Here is an 18154-nt window from a genome sequence, read left to right as displayed (position 1 = left end):
TAAAAATTGCGCAATATATCATACAATCTATGGTGATGCATGTGATGCTGCGAGGACAGCAGTGGCTTACCATCTCGACCGATGGCAAGCACCAGTCCAGACAAATACATGATTTTCTAGGGACTGTACTGAAACGTGAGCTATGCGTGTTAACTACACAGTAGGCATCAATTTGCATCCCATCCAACAGATGGCCCGTGCGTTCTTGTAGGTCCAAGGTTAGGTTAGTCTGTCTCAATCTCAACATGCAGCCACTCTCAAGTTCCCACCGGCTCCCGGCCCCAGCTAACTTACAGGTCAAGACAGCTGCAGTTCAACTTACAGCTATCGCTACAGCTACAGCTGCTGCGTACAGGCTACAGCTAATCTAACAGGCACAGTACTGTATGGGCTTACTGGCTCTCGTATGTAGTTTCTCAGTTTCGCAGTTCCACACATTGAAACTGGACCAAGACCAAGACCGAGCTCAAGCCAACCAGGACGCTTCGACTCTTCCGACGCTTCGTCGTCATCTGCACCTACCTACCTGTTGCTCCTGCGCGTCGACCTTGACCTTGACCTTGACCTCTACGCCGAACTTGATGCACACCTCGCACAAGACGTATTGCTACACTTCCACCCCATTGTCGGAGGAGGAGCGTCGTCGCTCCGTGCGCATTTCTTCTCTTGCCCTTTGCAAACAACCCCGGAGTGCAATTGCGTCCTCGTCGAGCGACGCAACGACATCATGTACTCCAATTCCAACTCCTTTTTGGGCGGCAATAACAGCCTCCGCCCAGGTCCCCAGCAATATGGCGGCTCCTTTGGCATGGGCCAGCCGCCTCAGCAGCAGCAACAGCAACAACTCCCGGGACAGCAGGCGAGTGCGTTTGCGCCGCAGCCTACGGGCTTCGGCCAAGCGCCCCTGAGCCAGCAGTATACCGGCTTCCCTGGTCAGCAACCTGGCATGATGCAGCCGCAGATGACCGGTATGCCGCAACAGCAACAAGGTCTCCAGCAGCAAATGACGGGCATGCCGCAGCAGCAGCAAGGCCTACAGCAGCAGTTCACCGGCTTTCCGGGCCAACCTCAACCCCAGCAGAGCTTCCAGACCGGCGCACCACCGATGCCTCAGATTCCGCAGCAGTACCAGCAGCAGTTCAACCAACAGCAGCAGCAGCAGCAGCAGCCGCAGAACAACTTCTCCTCGCCGAGCACCCAGGCGGGCCCAACTATTCCGCCGCCTCCTGCGAACCCTGTGACAGCCCAACCGACTGGCTTCTCTGCCATGGCCGCTTCATTCAAGACTGGCGGGGCTCAAAGTCAGCCAACAGGTCGAAGAGCCGAGAAGAAGGCTGTCAACAAGATCCCCAACATCCGGCTGTCGTTCATCACCGCACAAGATCAAGCCAAGTTCGAGACCCTTTTCAAATCCGCTGTCGGCGAAGGCCAAATGACCATGTCTGGAGAAAAAGCAAGAGATTTGTTGATGCGCTCTAGACTGGATGGCGACGCATTATCACATATTTGGACGCTGGCAGACACGACACGAGCGGGCGAGCTTTACTTCCCTGAGTTCGCATTGGCCATGTATCTGTGCAACCTGAAGCTCGTTGGAAAGCAGTTGCCATCATCTTTGCCCGACAATATCAAGAATGAGGTTTCAAGTGTGGTGGACATCATCAACTTCAGCATTGCTGACGAGGCCGCTAATTCCGGCTCTGCAACGACCAATGCGCCAGACTTTCGCACCAGTACTGCAACGCCTCCGACCATCCAACAGCCGCAACCTCAGCAGTCAAATTCGTCCTTACTGCAGACCCAAATCACAGGTTTTCCCGGTCAGCAGCTTGGTAGTCAGCCAACCGGTTTCCCCGGTCAGTTCCAAGGCCTACAGGCACAGCAGACTGGGTTTCCCGCCATGAACAACCCACAAGCTACTGGTTACAGTGGACCCCGACCGCCAATGCCTCCTATGCCTACTGGTTTCGCTGGGGGTCTCGGTGCCCCGGCTGCTCCCCTGAATGCCCAACCGACAGGCATGCCAGGCCAATGGGGTCTGGTGAATGCACCCGCCAGTGGGTTACCCAACATCGACGCCCTACAAGCTCGTTTGATGCCGCAGCAGGGCCGCGAGCAGGGCAACTATACCACTGCAGGCCTGTCAGGCAATGCCGTCATCCCTTGGGCCATTACCAAGGATGAAAAAAAGCGATATGACGAGCTATTCCGGGCTTGGGATGGTCTGCACAAAGGTTATATCGGAGGTGAGACGGCTATCGAGATCATGGGTCAAAGCGGTCTTGAAAAGCCAGATCTTGAACGTATCTGGACTCTCGCAGATAACGGTAACAAAGGTCGTCTTGATCTGGATGAATTCGCCGTTGCCATGCACTTGATTTACAGAAAGCTAAATGGCTACCCCGTCCCCAACCAGTTACCCCCTGAGCTCATCCCACCATCCACGAGAAACTTGAAAGGAGCACTAGACACGATGAAGGGCATGCTGAACCAGGAGGCCGATTTCAGAAAAAATTCCGGAGCTTCGTTGCTTCCTCAAAAGACTGGGGTCAGCTATATGAAGAGTCACTCACTTCGAGGAACCCCTGGTGGGGCTGCAGGTCGCAAGGATGCTACGGTGTTTAAGAACAATGACGAATCTATTGGTTACAAGTCTGCGGCTCGGCGCCGCGTTGGAAATAACTCACCACGACCGGAGTCTCCATCATCTGTTGCTTCCAGCGATGATCTTACCCTGGATCAGTTGCGAAAGAAGATCCGAGAGAAGCAGGTTCTCCTGGACGCTATGGACTTCAAAGATGAATCGGCTCTCGAGGAGGACGACATGCTCGACAGAAGAGACCGTCGCGAGGCCGATGAGCTCTACCGTAGGATTAGACGTATTCAAGATGACATCAACAGCCATCCTGACGCAGCTCTGGCAAGTGGTGACTCTGAGGCTGAGCGTCGTTCGATGAAACGGCAGCTCCAAAATCTGACGGACAAAATTCCTCAGGTGGCATCCGAGGTTCGCAGAGTTGAGAAGGCTATTGCTGATGCCAAGTTGGAACTCTTCCGCTTGAGAGACGCAAAGGCTCATCCCGGCAGTGCTTCAAACATCGTCGGAACTGGTCCCGGCGGTGCGATCACAGAGTCTGACCGGTTGAAGGCTAAGGCGAAAGCCATGATGCAACAGCGGACTGCGGCCCTTACCGGCAAGAAAATCGATGCCAGCAACGACGACTCAGATGCCCCGAAGCGCCTGGAAGAAGAAAACATCAAGATCAGGACTGAGAAAGAGAACAATGAGCGCTTGGTCCGGGATGTTGAAGACAGCGTTAGGGAGTTTGCTCGTGGTGTTGAAGATGGCCTCAAAGAAGGTGGGCAGACTTCGGCCAATGAGCATGAAAAGCGTCGTTGGGAGGACGCGCTCGGTGTCGAAGACGAAATTCGCGATTTCATCTTTGACTTGCAGAGGGAGAGCAGAGCCGCGCGAATCCGCAGTCAGGATCGCAGCGGTGGCCGCCAGCCAACTGCCGAACCTGTCAGGGCCGAGGCGCCACCTCGTGTTGACAATCCTAGCTCGATTGCCCGTACTGCCTCTCCAGCTGCGCCTGCTGCTGCGGGCAAATCTTACTCCTCCTACAAGACACCCGAGGAGAGGGCTGCGTTTATCAGACAACAGGCTGAGCAGCGCATGGCTGAGCGTCTGGCTGCACTTGGAATCAAGGCTCCGACTAAGCCTGGTGAGACCGCCGCGCAACGAGCTGAGCGTGAGAGAGCGGAACGGGCTGCTAAGATTAAGCAAGCAGAGGAGGAAGATGCACGACGTGAAACCGAACGCCAAGCAAAGCTTGCCGAGGAACAAGGCGTACCCCCTCCTGCTCCCAAGGCAGATCATAAGAAGCCACCACCCCCTCCTTCGAGGAAAGGAAAGGCAGACGATGCTGCTGCTAGGCAGACTGCAGACGAAGAAGCCACGAAAAAAGCGGAGCAGGAGCGGCTCGAGAAGGAACAAGCAGAAGAGAGGCGAGCCGCTGAGAAGCTTGAGTAAGTTGTTGCTGTATCCATATGCAATCATGACCTTCTAACAAGTGACCAGGTCGCAAGCACAAGATCAAGAAGATGAGCTTGCTAAGGAGCGCGAAGCAGCCTCAGCTCGTTTGAAGGCTCTCGAAGAGCAAGTAAGACAAGGCAAGCTTAAGAAGGAAGAAGAGAAGAAACGAAAGAAGGCTGCTCTGGCAGACGCTAAAGACAAGGAAGCGAAACTTGCTGCTCGTCGGGCGGAAATTGAAGCTGCCCGCCAACGTGAGCTTGAGCTTCAGCGACAACTTGAAGCCATGGATGAAGACGATTCTTCATCCGACGATGAGGGGCCTCAGCAAGTCACCCCGCAGGCTTCAACTCCTACTCATGGTGGCAGCCAAGTAGGGAGTCAAGAAATGGAGCGTAAGATTACGCCGCCTCCAGCTCCTGCAGCCCCTGCCCCTCCTACCATCGTCGCCAGCCCGCCGACTGAGGGCGAGAGTAAGAACCCCTTCTACCGCATGATGTCGTCAGACAATACATCATCAGCATCAGGGCCCCAATCTTTGGATGCAGCACCATCTGCTCCACCACCGCCACCCCCTCAACCCGAGGTCTCTACCAACCCCTTCCACCGCATGACCCAGGAGAAGGCTGCTGCTCCTGCTGCCGCCCCTGTGGTTCCCCAGCCTACTGGCAACTTTTCACGCAAACGACCCGATACTGACGATGAATGGGGTTCTGGTAACGAGGACGAGGATGAGGATTCCGAGGATGAAGGTCCTTCCCGAGGTGGTGCTGCCCAATTGGCTTCGCTACTCTTCGGCTCTATGGGACCTCCCCGGCCTTTGTCGGCAGCTGGTAATAGGTCCAACACCGGCTCCCCTGCCGTGGCATCGCCAGCTGTTGCGTCACCACCACCGCCGCCACCCATGAGCCCACCGGCTTCGTCTGATGGTGGTGCATCACTCGTCGATCGTACCAAAGCCGCAGCTGAGGCTATCAAGGACACCGTTGGGAACGCTATGGCTGCTGTTATTGGCGGTCCCGACGAGGCACCATCCGCACCGCCACCACCACCACCCATGCCATCAACCGGTGCACCCGCTGCACCACCGCCGCCTCCGCCAATCCCTGGCATGGGTCCTCCACCCCCACCCCCACCGCCAGCTGGTGGTGACATGCCGGCACCGCCTTCTGGTGGCGGAAGGCCATCTGGTTTGCTTGGCGAGATCCAAGCCGGTAGGGCTCTCAAGAAGACGCAGACCAAGGACAAGAGCATTTCGGCCGTTGCTGGTCGTGTTCTAGATTAGTTGAGTCTACGCGAGACATGCTTCTTTTGCGATTGGGATTAGTGAGATATTGTGGTCGGGGTGAGATATCATTATAGTTTTATCTGGAGATGATTAATGAGGTGGTGAGATTGTATGAAACTTGTGTATGTAGGCCAGTGTAGTGTGGGCGATAGCCTTGCTTGACTTCTAGAAGATAGAGACGCATTGCTTAACCAGTCTCTGTTGGTGTATACAATTATTTCTGCTTCTTACATCCAAATTTCTTGTCCCTTCATTCGTGTGACTAGGCCATATCTCGTTCCACACTGCAACTATCACAGGAGGACGAGCTTAGAGGCGCACTTTGTCGACACCACATTACATATACAGGAATGTGATGTTTTCTGCGCCTTACAACAGACAGACATTTGGGCAAATCATTATTCGGTTGCTTTTGTGTAAGTGAGATGCCGATTTCGACATTTTCACCATGTATCCGACCCCCAGCTTGAACAGGCGAATTGTTAGCTCATAGACATGTTCCTCGTCACTTATTGTTTCAGCACGTTGTAGAAAATATGCTTCTTTGTTCCACACAAAGTCATTGACTTCCAAAGTTTGTGAATCAGAATTACCGTGCATATAAGAGGAAAGAGAGAATCGGCTCAGAATGGCCACAAAAACACATAGTCAACTGGCATTATCAAGTCACCCTAATAATCATCAGCAAAAAAAGAAAAGTCTCAGGTGACATCTCCTAACGGCATAATGACGCAAGACAAATGGAGTTTCGGTGTCGAGCAGGAACGGGTGGCTGTCGTTCAGGTAGAAGGAAGTACACCCTTGGACACGTCCGTGTCTAAAGGCCATTCAAGAACACCTCTGGTAACACCAGCTGCAGACAGGACTCTGACTCTATCGTATGAGAGAACGGCATACCTGGAGAGGCACATACCAGCTCTGCTCGACAAGCTGACGGACGAAATCAATGAAGCCGTTCCGGTCCCTGCGGGGAGCGTGGTCACAAGGCCGCCCTTGTCAGCGCTCGAACAAAGTCTGCACTGGAAGCCCAAGGACGACCCGTTGACCAGGTACACACGATGGATGACCACACTCGAATACCTGCTGTTCCCCACTGACATGCTCGAAAAGTACGAAGGATATCTCCTCGAGGGCATAGAATTCGTCTCGCCACCCCTGTACGCAAGCGAGGCGGCGTTCCATCATGTCCGCGAGGTTTCCGACTACCTCGACCGAAGGTACTGGTTCCTCGCGGCCGAGCTCACAGGCCTACACATCCACGTCGGCCGCGGCGGGCGCTGGCTGTCGCTCCACGAGCTGCGCCGCGTCGCGGGGCTGTGCTACGCCGCCGACGAGCTGCTGGCCGGGCTGCACCCCGCGGACAGGCGGGAGAACGCAAGCTGCCGGAGCAACCGGCTGTACTCGTACGTGTCGCGCGGCGTGCGCGCCGAGATGATCGAGACGGTCAACAGGTGGCACGACGACAGCCAGGCCGTCGAGACGCCGCCCCGGAGCACGACGGGGCCCAGCGCGCCATCTCCGCTCTTCGTCCGAAAGATCCCCCGCGGCGAACTCGGCGGCTACGCTCGCCCCCCAAAGTTCCCAATGCAGATAGGGGGCCTCGTCCCGGACCTCATCGACGCGTTCCCGGAGCTGAGCGGCCAGGCCCAGGAGCCGGCGCAGGCGATCGACATCGTCGAGGTCCCCGCCGCCGTCCGCGAGCTGCTGCGCTGCACCGACCCCCGCACCGTAGGCGAGCTCCCGCCCCGCGTACAACTTTGCCCACTACCGCAACGGGGGGTACCAGGAGCGCGGCAGCAAGCGCACGATCGAATTCCGGCAGCCGGCGGCCACGCTGGACGGCAGCGTCGCGGCCACCTGGGCGCAGGTCTCGGTGAGGATGTGCGAGTGGGCTTGCGAGGTAAGCCTGGAGACGTACTGGCACGTGGTCACGAAGTGTGCTCTGGGCGGGAGTGAGTATGACGCTTTTGATCTCCTGGCCGACCTGGGGCTGGAGAGCGAGGCGGCGATTTTGCAGGAGGTGGCGTTGGGGTTTGGGGACGAGGAACCCGTGTTGTGTTATTAAAGTGGTGAGTGGGTTGGTCGAGTGTTGGGGGATGATGACGTTGACGTGCACAGGTGAGATACAGATACAGATAACGAGCTAACGGTGGGCTTTGTTGGGCGGATGAGGGGAGACGTAATACGCCGAGGACTAATACGGGTGCCGTGAGAAGGATGAAATAGAAGAATAAAACAAGAATATGGATAAAAAGACCGAGCCGACTTAAGGATGACACAAAAGAACCCCGTTCCGGAGGTTAAAAAAAAAAAGATGGTTAACTTAGACATTTAACTTGTTGTCTTAGATCTGGAAAGATTAACACTATGCTACTGTAATATTTTCTTTGCCCATATCTTCCAAGTGCTGAAAGACAACTGACCTAACCTAAATGACTAGGAACCCTGGTCCATCCCCGTCTCCGATGAGAGGAGCAGTCAGATGGTAGTCATGATGAGAGTGCACCTCGACCTTGAAATCCTTGTCGATGTCGACGCCCCTTGACCTCAGTATCTCGATCAAGGGACCGGTCAGAGGCGTGAGAGCCTCCACGGGGAGCGAGACCTGGCAGTTGGCACACCGCTTGACGTCCCAGCGGCTGAGGATGGCCTCCCTGCCGATCTCGATCTTCTGGCCGGAGGGCAGCTTGGCGTACGTGCGCACGACGAACGATCCGGGGTACTGAGCACGGTTGATGCCGGTGGCCTGGATCAACCTCTCGGGCCGCTCGATCGCCGGGTCGGGAGCCATCGCCTCCGGGGCGGAAAGCACGGGATCCAACGACCCGCGCCCGTACGTGTAGCCCAGGTCGTTCTCGATGTCGGTGACATCGTCAGATGTGTAATATGTGCCATCGTCCTTCGAGAAGGGAGCCAGTGGTGTCTGCGGCGTCAGATCGGTGTTGGGCGGAATGTTAGGGGTCGGCGAGGTCATCGGGTCGGAGCTGTTGGTGCCGGGGTAGCCCGATATCACATCCAAGCTGCCCTTTGCCGTCTTGCCCCATTTCTTCTGCCATGTCCAGAAGGCATAGTCGATATAGCAGTGGTGCATGAAGAAGATGGGGTCCAGACCGTCGGTGTTGTTTTCCGCAATGTCGCCGTTGGCGCCGAGGATCGGATCGGCGTCGTAGACGCCTTTCTGGTAGAACCCGCCGAGTGCGAGATGGATGGAGTTGTGTGGTTGCTCGAGAGAGACCACAAAGTACTTGTCTTTGCTGCCGCTGTCTATGACCCATTGTGTTGCAGACTGCTTGTTCGAGAAGACCGTGTAGTTGGGGGCGTTAAGACACTGTTTGAAAAGGGAAAACACGGAGAATATGTCGGGCTTTGGCGTCGGGTTTTTGGGATCATCGTCGGGAATCACAACCTCTCCGCTGAGCCAGTTCTTGACGTTGGTGTTGAGTATAACTGTGTTCGATGCTGGATCCTTGAACTTCGAGTTATGGAGCTCAGTCTGCACCCGGTCTATCTCCGTTCCGACCAGCCCCGATAGTGGGAAGCGGACAGTCTCATAGCCAATGTGCTTGGTGTAGCGATTGTCCTGGCCTGTGGCATCGTTCAATTGCTGAGGCAAGGTATAAGAATACAGAGGATTGTTGATGACCTCCCCATCAAGAACGAAGGTGGGAGAAGTCAAGACTGCGGGGATGGGAGTATCCGTGTTGTAGTCCAAGCACTCGTCCCAGAACGGCAGCGTCACATCCTCGCAACCTGCTATGGCTCGCATGGCATTTTCCAGACGGAGCATGTAAGCTCGGTGCCAGGTCGGGAAGAGAACGTTGTAGTGGTTGCAATACCCGCCCCAGTACGTGTCTGGAGCCGGCCCGGGCCAGTCTGGGTCGTGGAAAGGCTCTCCATGATACCCTCCAATCAAGAAAAAGGAGTTTTTGTCACCCCAAGGAAGAGATTGTATGCCTTTGAAAGCACGTATAACCTTTTCCAAAGGTGCTAGGTTGCCGCCATTGTACTGAGCCTGCAGCTCTTGCAACGAGTAACGTACACGTGCCATCAGAGCAATTATTTATGACGATGGGATATTGAATAGAGCGACTGGAATGAAGCTGTAAAGTGAGTTGGAAGAATGAGGCAGGCCTCGAACTGGATGTGTGGCAGCCTTTATAGAAGTGGCGTGCCAGTAAGCATTCCACACTTCCTGGTATATGAATGGAAAATGCACGATTCTGGGCCCAAAGTTTACAGTCGAGTCTAATGTCGAGTTCTGACATTTGTCAAGTCTCGATAACCGGGACCAGATAATTTAAACATCTGTGGCGACATTCCTGGGGAGCCAAAAGAGCTGTCTGGTTTGATTGCAGCTCGATGACTGGTCATTGGCATTGTACGCACGAGGGCCTATCCAGTCCCGTCTAGAATGTGTTCATTCAGCTGCGTCGTTCTCTGGAATGTGACATCACAGTCTAGGATACCCGTACTACGTAGGGACGTATACTTTATATTGTACGATGTAGGCTCTCACGTTATGAAATAGAGGCGGAGCTGTTCCGCCAGATTGGGGTAGCAGAATTGCTTGGGTTCAGCTGAACAGCGCACAGCAGTTCTGCGGTAGATCATACACATGGCGTAGAATTTCTGCAGGATGGGCACACGTTCGTTCGTGCGCCAATGGCTTATTCCGTTCTGCAAGCCATTTGGATGAGTAAGCCTGAAGCTTGCGGTATGTCTCGGACGATGCATCAGTTACCAAAGCCAACATTCTAGGAAAGCGTAGCTGGATTCACGTAGAATTAGGTTCGAGTAAGAATCTCAGCTGTCTCCCGAAAGTTCCAGTCTGCCTGTTCTTCAATAAGTCCAGCTAGTTGAATTCATTAGCCTTTGAGGAAGCCATGAAGGTGAATGAGAGCGTTCCAATGCAAACCCCATAGTACGAAACAGCGACCTTCCCGCTATTGAGCTCGTTAAACCTACAGCTCGAACTCAATCTCAAACTCGCTCGTAGCAGCATACTGGGACTTGACAAACGAAACCGTACAAAAACAGAGACGGCTGATGTGTACTGCGGCTTCATATTAACAAGACCGGCGAAAACATTGCAATGACAAGTCGTGATTGAGCCACAGTAAACCTACCGACCCCAAGGTGTACATAGCACAGAACATTACCTCGTACTCTTTTGTACAGTTTCGAAAGCCAGAAAGGGCAGCATGTAGGGAGACCATCGACGAGTAAGCGCTTCGGGCTTGATCAAGAGCAAAAATGATTCAATTGGTATCTTTGCAAACACTGATCCGGATGACCGTTCATCCGATGGTATTTCCTCCTCCATACATAACGTAATCGCTAAAAACTTCTCATTCCTGCCTCTGACACTGCTCAGTCAAACGAGCCTTCAATGCCTATGCTTGACCTTATTCTTTTCTTTTGGCGGGCCCTTCACCGAGACTCCCCTAGCACTCGCCCATACGCTATCCATGACCTTGGCAGGTATTTTCCTTCCGCGAAGTCTCTGATCAATAAGCCACATGCCGACGACGAACTCGGTCTTGTCCAGAGAACCTCTTCCGGTCCGATCTACCAGGTCCCAAACCTCCATCAGCTCGTCCATAGGCAGTCTGCTTCGTGACCATATGTCCCTTACAACGACATTGACAACAACATCACCATCGCTTGTCCCCGGACTGGGAGTAGTCCGGGGTGGCGTTTCGCCCATGCCTGAAGCATCCATCTCGGCAGTTAGGAGATATCCTCGATTGCTCGCCCAAAGGCCCTCATAGCGTTTTCTCTCCCTGGGTGTGATCTCCTCGCGCCAGCGCCGACGCGAGCCCTCGTGGTGGGTATGCTTCTTTTTGCTCTGAAGCGGTTTGGTCTTGTGGCGTGCCTTCCACTTACTTTCCTCGTCATCCGAGCTCGAGGGCGGTTTTCTCAGCGTTTGGCGCATGTGTGGTGTACGCTTCCTAGGTGGTGGAAGAGAAGGAGGCCTTGGGGATGACGAGACGCTGTTGGATGGTGGAGCGCGAGAAGACGCAAGGATACCGGCCATAGTCGCAGCAGTCAATGATTTCAGCTCCAAGTTGGAGGCGCGGTGCGCCGCACGACGCGGTGGTGGCGGTACAGGGTTTCTTCGCATTGGGTTCTGCTCAGGAGGCATGCTTTGCGCTGAAGTTGGCCGTGTCCTACGGGGTAGCTTAGGAGGTGACGCTGGGGTTGGTTTAGGAGGTGAGCGGCCTCTTTCAGGGGAGTGATGTACAGTCTGTACTGAGGATGCAGATACGAAAGTGTCAACAGAAGATGCAGTCGACGGCCTGCGTGATTGCTCCCGAGGTGCTGCTTTCGATTCAGCCGGGGATGCTATGAACGGCTTCTGCGGCTCATGCATGGATTGAGGCCTTGATCTTGGTTTCGGCTTGAGTGCTGGGGGCGGCGGCTTTTCGCGTGGCCTTTCAGTACTCTTCTCCGGCAACGCCTGGGGCCGTACCATCTTATGCGATGCTGCCCTCCGAGGCTGCGGCGAAAGGATGACTGTGGATGATGTGCTAATGGGTCGAGGCGGCGTGATAGCACGAGATTTAAGTACTTTCTTCCCTGTAATCTTCATAGGCTCTACTGTTGAGCTTGTCTCTACCCGTGGCCCCGTGGCCGTTGGCGGTGCGGGCGGCCTCTTCTTTGACTCCGGATTCACGGCACGGCTCTGCTGCGATGCATCCTTCTTGAGATCCAAGGCAGATGCTGAGGGTGATGCCGTTTGCTCGCAAAATACCGCGTTCGTCAATCTCGAGGGAGATGATTCTGGTTTCCTGGGACTTGTAGCTCTAGGCGGGGTGAAAGGTCGCAATAGCTTGGGCGCCTTTTTGACAGGATCTTTAGTGTTGCTGCTGCGATTGGCGTCGGGACTCTTCTCGAACATGGAGATCAGAGCATTCGTCGGCGGAATGGGCCTCGTGTCTGTTGCCAAATCCAGGCTCGTCACCGAGCTTGCGGCGCTGTTCTTCCGTCTCGGTTTCGTGGCCTTCTGCTGGCCGTATAGGTGCACATGTGGCAGCTGACTCGGACTCGGACTTGCAGAACGACTGGCCGCAAGAGTCGCAGCTATGAACGAGGTTGTCCGAGGGTCGTTTGCCATATTCATATTAGGCCGGCCGAGCGGTTTAAGCAAAGCGTTGTTGTCTTGCGGACTCCCAGGCTGGAGCTGGACGAGCCGTTGGCTGACAGAGCCATGATCAATTGGCGTGCCATGAGCATGGCTGTGGCTTCCATCATACACGCTGTTGCCGGTCGCCTGACGGCTTATCCGGGTAGCTGCGAGCAATGCGCCATTGTTCTTGGAAGCATTCGCAAGTGCATTGGGACTTGCACTTGGCGATGGGCCAGTCCTCTGGAAGGCAAGGGAGGCGCCCCTCAGGGCCGTCTGGTACGCGGAGCCATCGCTGAGATTGTGATTATGGGCGGGCGAAGAGTTCGGAAGGCGTCGACCGGGGTTATTAGGGGTCCCTGGCCGCTGCATGGAGATGCGGGTTTGGCGTCGATCGCCGGAAGATAGCCTGCTGTAGGGTAGGTATCGAAATCATCTAACCTGAGCTCTTGTAACAAGGACTTGAATGATGTTGGCAAAAGGAGGCGAGCCCAAAGTCAGCCAACGTCAACTTGTGAGAAAGTCGGCAGCTGACGAATATCCTTGGTTGGATCCCTCGTACGGATCCGTACGGAGCAACTTAACCTGGTAGGCAGTAGGCAGGGTAGCATTCACAGCAAGGCTGAGACACACCAAATCTCTGGGCGGTTGAGCCGGAAGCGCGAACACGGTACGTTTAACTAACTTAACTGACTAGGTTATGTAGCTTATAGCAGCTGACAGCACGGATTATGTACTTGTAATGCCAAGCCACGCAGTTTAGCGCGACTGTTTTTGATCCACTGCCACGGAGAGGACCCCCAAGCACAAGCGCCGCCTTTGCCGGATACATATTCATGAGCTTTGTACGGCTTCATCATTTGCACGGACCCTGTATGGTTGCATCACTAGAACGGCTTCGGCGTACAAGATTATCAATTGACGTCTTTTCGTCATACGTAAATAAGCATCTAGAAAAACAGTTGTCATGTGCCACAACGCCGAGCCAGACGCCGCAATGCAGACTCCTTCAGTCTTATGGTATCGTCGTCCATTCCTCCGCTGACCACCCAGTATTATATTTTGAGAATTTCCATACATACAATTGTCGTGTACAAAGAAAACATGCCAGAGCTGAGTGTGAGCCCTGGCGAGTGCTTTCGACTTTCATAGACCCAGTCCAATCAGCCGAAGCGGATAGCTCTCTCATTGCCTTGCCGCGGACAAGATGCTATGCAGTAAATGGGTACAAGAAGAGAGCAACCCAGGTGTATACTCAGGAAAAAGCAGAAGAAGAGAAAAAGATTTAAGGAATAAAAACAATTAAGAAACTGGCTCGCGTAGACGCCGACCCTGAGGACGCCGCGCTGGGAATACACCCAAATTCTTTTTGCCACGAATTAAACACGTGGGAATGCGTCAAACATGACATCCTGAAATTCATGATTCATCCAGAAAATATCTTGTTCGGAAAGAGCGTTTAGAAAGCATCCTCATCAGTCCACTCACTTCCGGAAATCATTCGGTTTCCTTCCATGTCCACCGTGCCGGCACCCATTGCCGGTGGGATTGCTCTCATGCGCTTGGTCTGGCTAGACTGCAGGCGCGAGTATGGATCTTCAGGAGTGAAGCGCTTGTTTCGTGCGGCGCGCACTTTGGCATAATATGCATCCGAGACATCTTCCTCAGGTTCTGAGACATCGTCGTACGTCTCCCAGTTCTCAGAGCCAGAAACAGCCGTTGATGTGTTAGATATTTGTCTTGGTGGGGGCGCTTGTGGATAGCCAGGACGTCCTACTTGGCGTACCGATGCGCGCGAGTCGTAGGACTCGTTGCTGTATTGACGACTGTGTGTCTGGTCTGAATATTGATCATCATATACGTCTTCTGGCTCTATAGGCCGGACGAATGCGCTGGATCCTAAGCCAGTACCCTTATAAGGATTGACCGGTGTTTCCAACTGTGGTGCCGGCGCAAGCTCTCTCATCTTGGGAGGGGGGGCTCGCATCAAGGCAGGTGCACCACGCATTGTGCCACCTCCAGCGGCGCGAGACTCTGGCCTGGCCCTTTCAGGAGAGTTATTACCATGCTTGAGATTCGAAAGGGGTGCGCGTTGCGGCAGTCTCGAAGGACTTGCGCTTCCATTTGTCACTTGGACCGGTATCTGACCCCTCTTGAGCGTACCCGTACCATTGATGGTGGGAGCTGGAGTCTTGGGCCTCGAGAGGGTTCCGGTTCGGCTGACAACACTGTTTGCCCTGCTCAAGGTACTGTCTGTCCTGCTCAATGTACTGTCTGTCCTGCTCACGGTGCTGTCTGTCCTGCTCAGCGTAGAAGGTTTCTTGGTCGTAGACGGGGGAGGACCAGCAGGTGTTTTGGATCTCGGAGGTGCGGATCTAGTCTCGCTCTCCTCTAAAATGTCGAGGTATCTGTCGCCGTGAACCAAAAATGGTCGGCCATATTCATCCTCCCATCTCTCAAGGGCCTTGCGAAGCTCCGCTGCCACCTTGGGCAATTCTTTTGTTATCCGCTTACGCATCTTCTCTTCTCTGAGAAGCTTACCGGGATCGCGCTTCTCACCCTTTTGGCCACGCATCATAAGACGCGAAGCATCCTGACTTGAGGCTTGCAGGTCATCGCGCTCCTGTATGAGGGAACGGTGTTTTTCGACCAGCGCCAATGTTGGTGCACGTTGCTCCCTTAGTGCTTCCAATCGAGCAATCTCGCGGTCGTGCGCCTCGAGCAAGGCATCACTGTAGACGTCTGAGAAGGCGGGGGTGAAGTCGAGCATCTCGTCTTCAGAGAAATAGAGCGCGTCCCAGAGGCCTTGCAGCTTGTCGCGAGCATCCTCTACAAACAGGTGGAGATTTTGTCGCTTCAAGTCGTTCAGCCGGGCCAATTCGTCCTCGAACTCGTTAATCTGCCGCACACCACAGCCCCGGTTGCTGTTCAAGAAGGACTTGGATTCTGATTCATCAACGCCGAGCTTCACCCAGAGTGCCTCCACGGCGGTCTTCAGGTCCCTGAGCCGCTTCTCTCGATTCTTCTTCTCGTCGACCAACCTGTCTCTCTTGCCCCTGAGCCTGGCGAGATCCTCCTCGTGCAAGCCAAGCTGTTCGGGCGAGTCGCGGTAGTACTTGACGATGGCGGCGTCAGTCTGAGCTTGGGGAGTTCCGAGCTCAGCCCAGAGGGAAATGATGTGCTCGGAGAAGGCCTTGACGGTGGCGATTCGTCGGGTGTACTCCTCATATACCCTTGTAAATTCGTCATCCAGTCTGTCTACATATGATGGCGAGAGATCGAAAGTGGGAGGAAGCGACTGGTTGGGTCCCGTCGGAGGAAGAGCGATCTTGACGAAGGTGGGCTCGAGATGTGATGAATACGACTCGAGCGCTAGGACAAGTTCTGTGGCAGCATGAAGTTAGCACGGGGTCGGCATTGCGAAGATTAGGCCGGGGAGGATCTAGACGCACTCTTGACTTGCTCGAAGCGTTCGCGGTGCAGCCTGCTGATTTGAATATGCTTCTCCTTCAGGGTAGTCAGGCATCGTGTAAGAGGAAAAGTGATCTTGAGGGTGTCGTTGTCGGACCGATGGTTGCGCTGTGACTTGGTGTCGTCCAGTGACTGTTCCATCTGACGAATGGCGGTGATGATGCGGTTTGCCTCGTCGAGCAGGTCCTTCTTCTCTTCGGCGACATGCTTGACTTGGTTGTTTAAGGTCTCGGACAGAGCTGAGAACAGCTGACGGCACGATAGGGGTTAGTACGCAATGCACATATAAGCAGAATGACTTGCAGTAGACTGCATATCATATCCACGCGGGGGTTGGGCAGCAGGACATATCACATACCTCTGCCTCCCGGGTTTCGCGATCATGGTTGGGCACACCAATCTCGTCAAAGAGCCCATGCAGCTGGCCAATAATGGTGTTGACCTGCTTGGAAAGGTAACTGGCGTCCATTTCGAGTGCCGTTTGCGCGTGCAGGTGCAAATGCAGGTGCAGCTGGCGATGCGCACTAGGATGGTCAATATAAGTGATCGCCTGTTGCGCTGCGGGGCGGCCGGTAGATAAAGTGGATGTCTATGTCGACGTAGATGTAGATGGGCGTCCAAGGAGTGCCAAACTTCTACTTCAAATGCTTTGGGGTTCGTTCTCGTGCAGTCATCAGATCATTGCGTGGGGAAAGTGTCGGTTGATGGGAGTGGCAGTTGTTCAATGGCGCGGTGCAAGTCGTGGTGTTTGCCGTGTCTACGGGCGATCAGGGGGAGGGAAGCAAATGCCAGGGCTAACGTTCGGAGATGTCAGGAGGATATTGATGATGGGCTTTGTTGATGCATCTCCAAGCTGAAGCGAGCGGCCCTAAAACAAATCAACTTTCCCAATGCAGACGGGGTGATTGCGACCAAAATGTGAAAAGAATGTGAGGCTATTCCGGTGGAAACAGATGGGTTGTGCAAGACTCGGTCGATGGAGGGGAAGACGAGCGAGCTTATGGTAGATCAACAATCTGATCCTATGCTGCATTCTGAGCATTTCGGCGTATTATTTTTCTTCGCCTCAGCCCTTCCGCCTCTCCAGGACGAGCGTGGATTGTCGCACAACCCAAGGAGAGACATCACCATGGCAACGCGGTCGATTAGTGGGGTTTCCGGCTTATTTTAGAGCAAGCATCAGCTTGCATCAGCAGGGACTACTGTGGTGACTTGCATCGTTTCACTGCTACAGTAGCTTGTGCCCCTGCTTGGGTCCAGTTACCCCGCTGTTCCCACCAAGATAATCTGGGCAGATAGCGCCATCCGTCCCAACTTCTCGTCGCAAACCCGCCCAATCACGTACTCCCTTGCTTCCCAAACTGGTCTCATTTTGTTTCCCGCTGGAGAACTTGTCCTGCCAACTCCATAATTATACGGAGAACTGGATGCCTTGGACAGGATCCAGTCGTGATGCTTTACGGCGGGGACTTGGAGATCCAGCTCCGATCTGAAAGTAGGTTTGCCATGGCATTTCAGAAGAGGCGCATGGAAAAGCAACTAGGTTACCTGTGTTTACCAGCTCTAAACCTACCGGGAGGTGAGGAGTACTATGTATTTCGTACAAGGGTCTGCCACCAGGCCATCAAAACAACAGATCTGGTTGTTTTGATCATGGGATGTCATCCTTGCGTAAAAACCACCTGGTGTACATAGTACAGAATGATGAGCACTACCGGTGTGTACTCCGTACCGCTGCCATCAACTCGTTTTCACCACCGTTTCCTCTCCCCCAAGTCGGGAATGCCTCGTTATGGCAGAATATACAAAACCTGTGGCGCACTTGGCAGTCTTTCTGGATTATCGGCAAGCGGCGTGCGCCCGAATCGAACGCTGACGGTACCATACACTGCACTGAAATTGATAGAGATAAGACAGCCGTGATAACAAGGCATCTTATAGCAAGGTAAGTGGTAAAGGAGGAATACGCACAGAAAAATTCAGCTGCGATCGGCTGCCCAGGCCCGGCTGGTCATGCAGTTCAAACCTTAAAAGCGGCACGAGAAGAACGCACCAGCACCTGTCCTCTCCACGGGGGTTCGTTCGCATGGCGGCGCCTTCTCGAGATCACGCTTCGGTTGTCTTTTATACGATTCCTATGCCCCTGTTGTGATAATGCCCTCGACCATGCCTACGGTGCGCATCTGTGGCGAAGGAACTTTGCTCTTGTTTCGACTTGTGGTCGCTAAGAGAAATA

The 18154-nt window shown here is 54.2% G+C and overlaps 5 protein-coding genes across 5 annotated transcripts; 2 read left to right on the top strand and 3 right to left on the bottom strand.

The window, feature by feature from the left end:
* Positions 1-142: 142 nt before the first annotated feature.
* Positions 143-5683, top strand: BKA67DRAFT_676605 (uncharacterized protein; the record flags this gene model as incomplete). Its single annotated transcript, XM_046108811.1, has 3 exons — positions 143-160; positions 413-4029; positions 4082-5683. The coding sequence occupies 3 exons, from the start codon at positions 143-145 to the stop codon at positions 5316-5318; spliced, it is 4872 nt and encodes a 1623-aa protein (XP_045958354.1). The 3' UTR covers positions 5319-5683.
* Positions 5684-6047: 364 nt separating this feature from the next.
* On the top strand, positions 6048-7277 carry BKA67DRAFT_535424 (uncharacterized protein; the record flags this gene model as incomplete). The annotated part of the gene is made up of 1 exon (XM_046100012.1): positions 6048-7277. One exon carries the CDS (start codon positions 6048-6050, stop codon positions 7275-7277), a length of 1230 nt encoding a protein of 409 aa, XP_045958353.1.
* A 472-nt stretch (positions 7278-7749) lies between these two features.
* Positions 7750-9369, bottom strand: BKA67DRAFT_517805 (uncharacterized protein; the record flags this gene model as incomplete). The annotated part of the gene is made up of 1 exon (XM_046097942.1): positions 7750-9369. One exon carries the CDS (start codon positions 9367-9369, stop codon positions 7750-7752), a length of 1620 nt encoding a protein of 539 aa, XP_045958352.1.
* A 1193-nt stretch (positions 9370-10562) lies between these two features.
* On the bottom strand, positions 10563-13122 carry BKA67DRAFT_564106 (uncharacterized protein). Its single transcript, XM_046102708.1, has one exon. It carries the CDS (start codon positions 12817-12819, stop codon positions 10708-10710), a length of 2112 nt encoding a protein of 703 aa, XP_045958351.1. The 5' UTR covers positions 12820-13122; the 3' UTR covers positions 10563-10707.
* A 699-nt stretch (positions 13123-13821) lies between these two features.
* On the bottom strand, positions 13822-16858 carry BKA67DRAFT_269559 (microtubule associated protein). Its single transcript, XM_046095870.1, has 3 exons — positions 16277-16858; positions 15900-16167; positions 13822-15831 (listed from the first exon to the last, which is right to left on the bottom strand). The coding sequence occupies exons 1-3, from the start codon at positions 16385-16387 to the stop codon at positions 13907-13909; spliced, it is 2304 nt and encodes a 767-aa protein (XP_045958350.1). The 5' UTR covers positions 16388-16858; the 3' UTR covers positions 13822-13906.
* Positions 16859-18154: the final 1296 nt, after the last annotated feature.

Source organism: Truncatella angustata (assembly GCF_020726525.1).
Source record: "Truncatella angustata strain MPI-SDFR-AT-0073 chromosome Unknown BKA67scaffold_4, whole genome shotgun sequence".
NCBI classification, from domain to species: domain Eukaryota; kingdom Fungi; phylum Ascomycota; class Sordariomycetes; order Amphisphaeriales; family Sporocadaceae; genus Truncatella; species Truncatella angustata.
The sequence above is the reverse complement of the archived record's forward strand: the minus strand, read 5'-3'. Positions and strand labels throughout refer to the sequence as shown.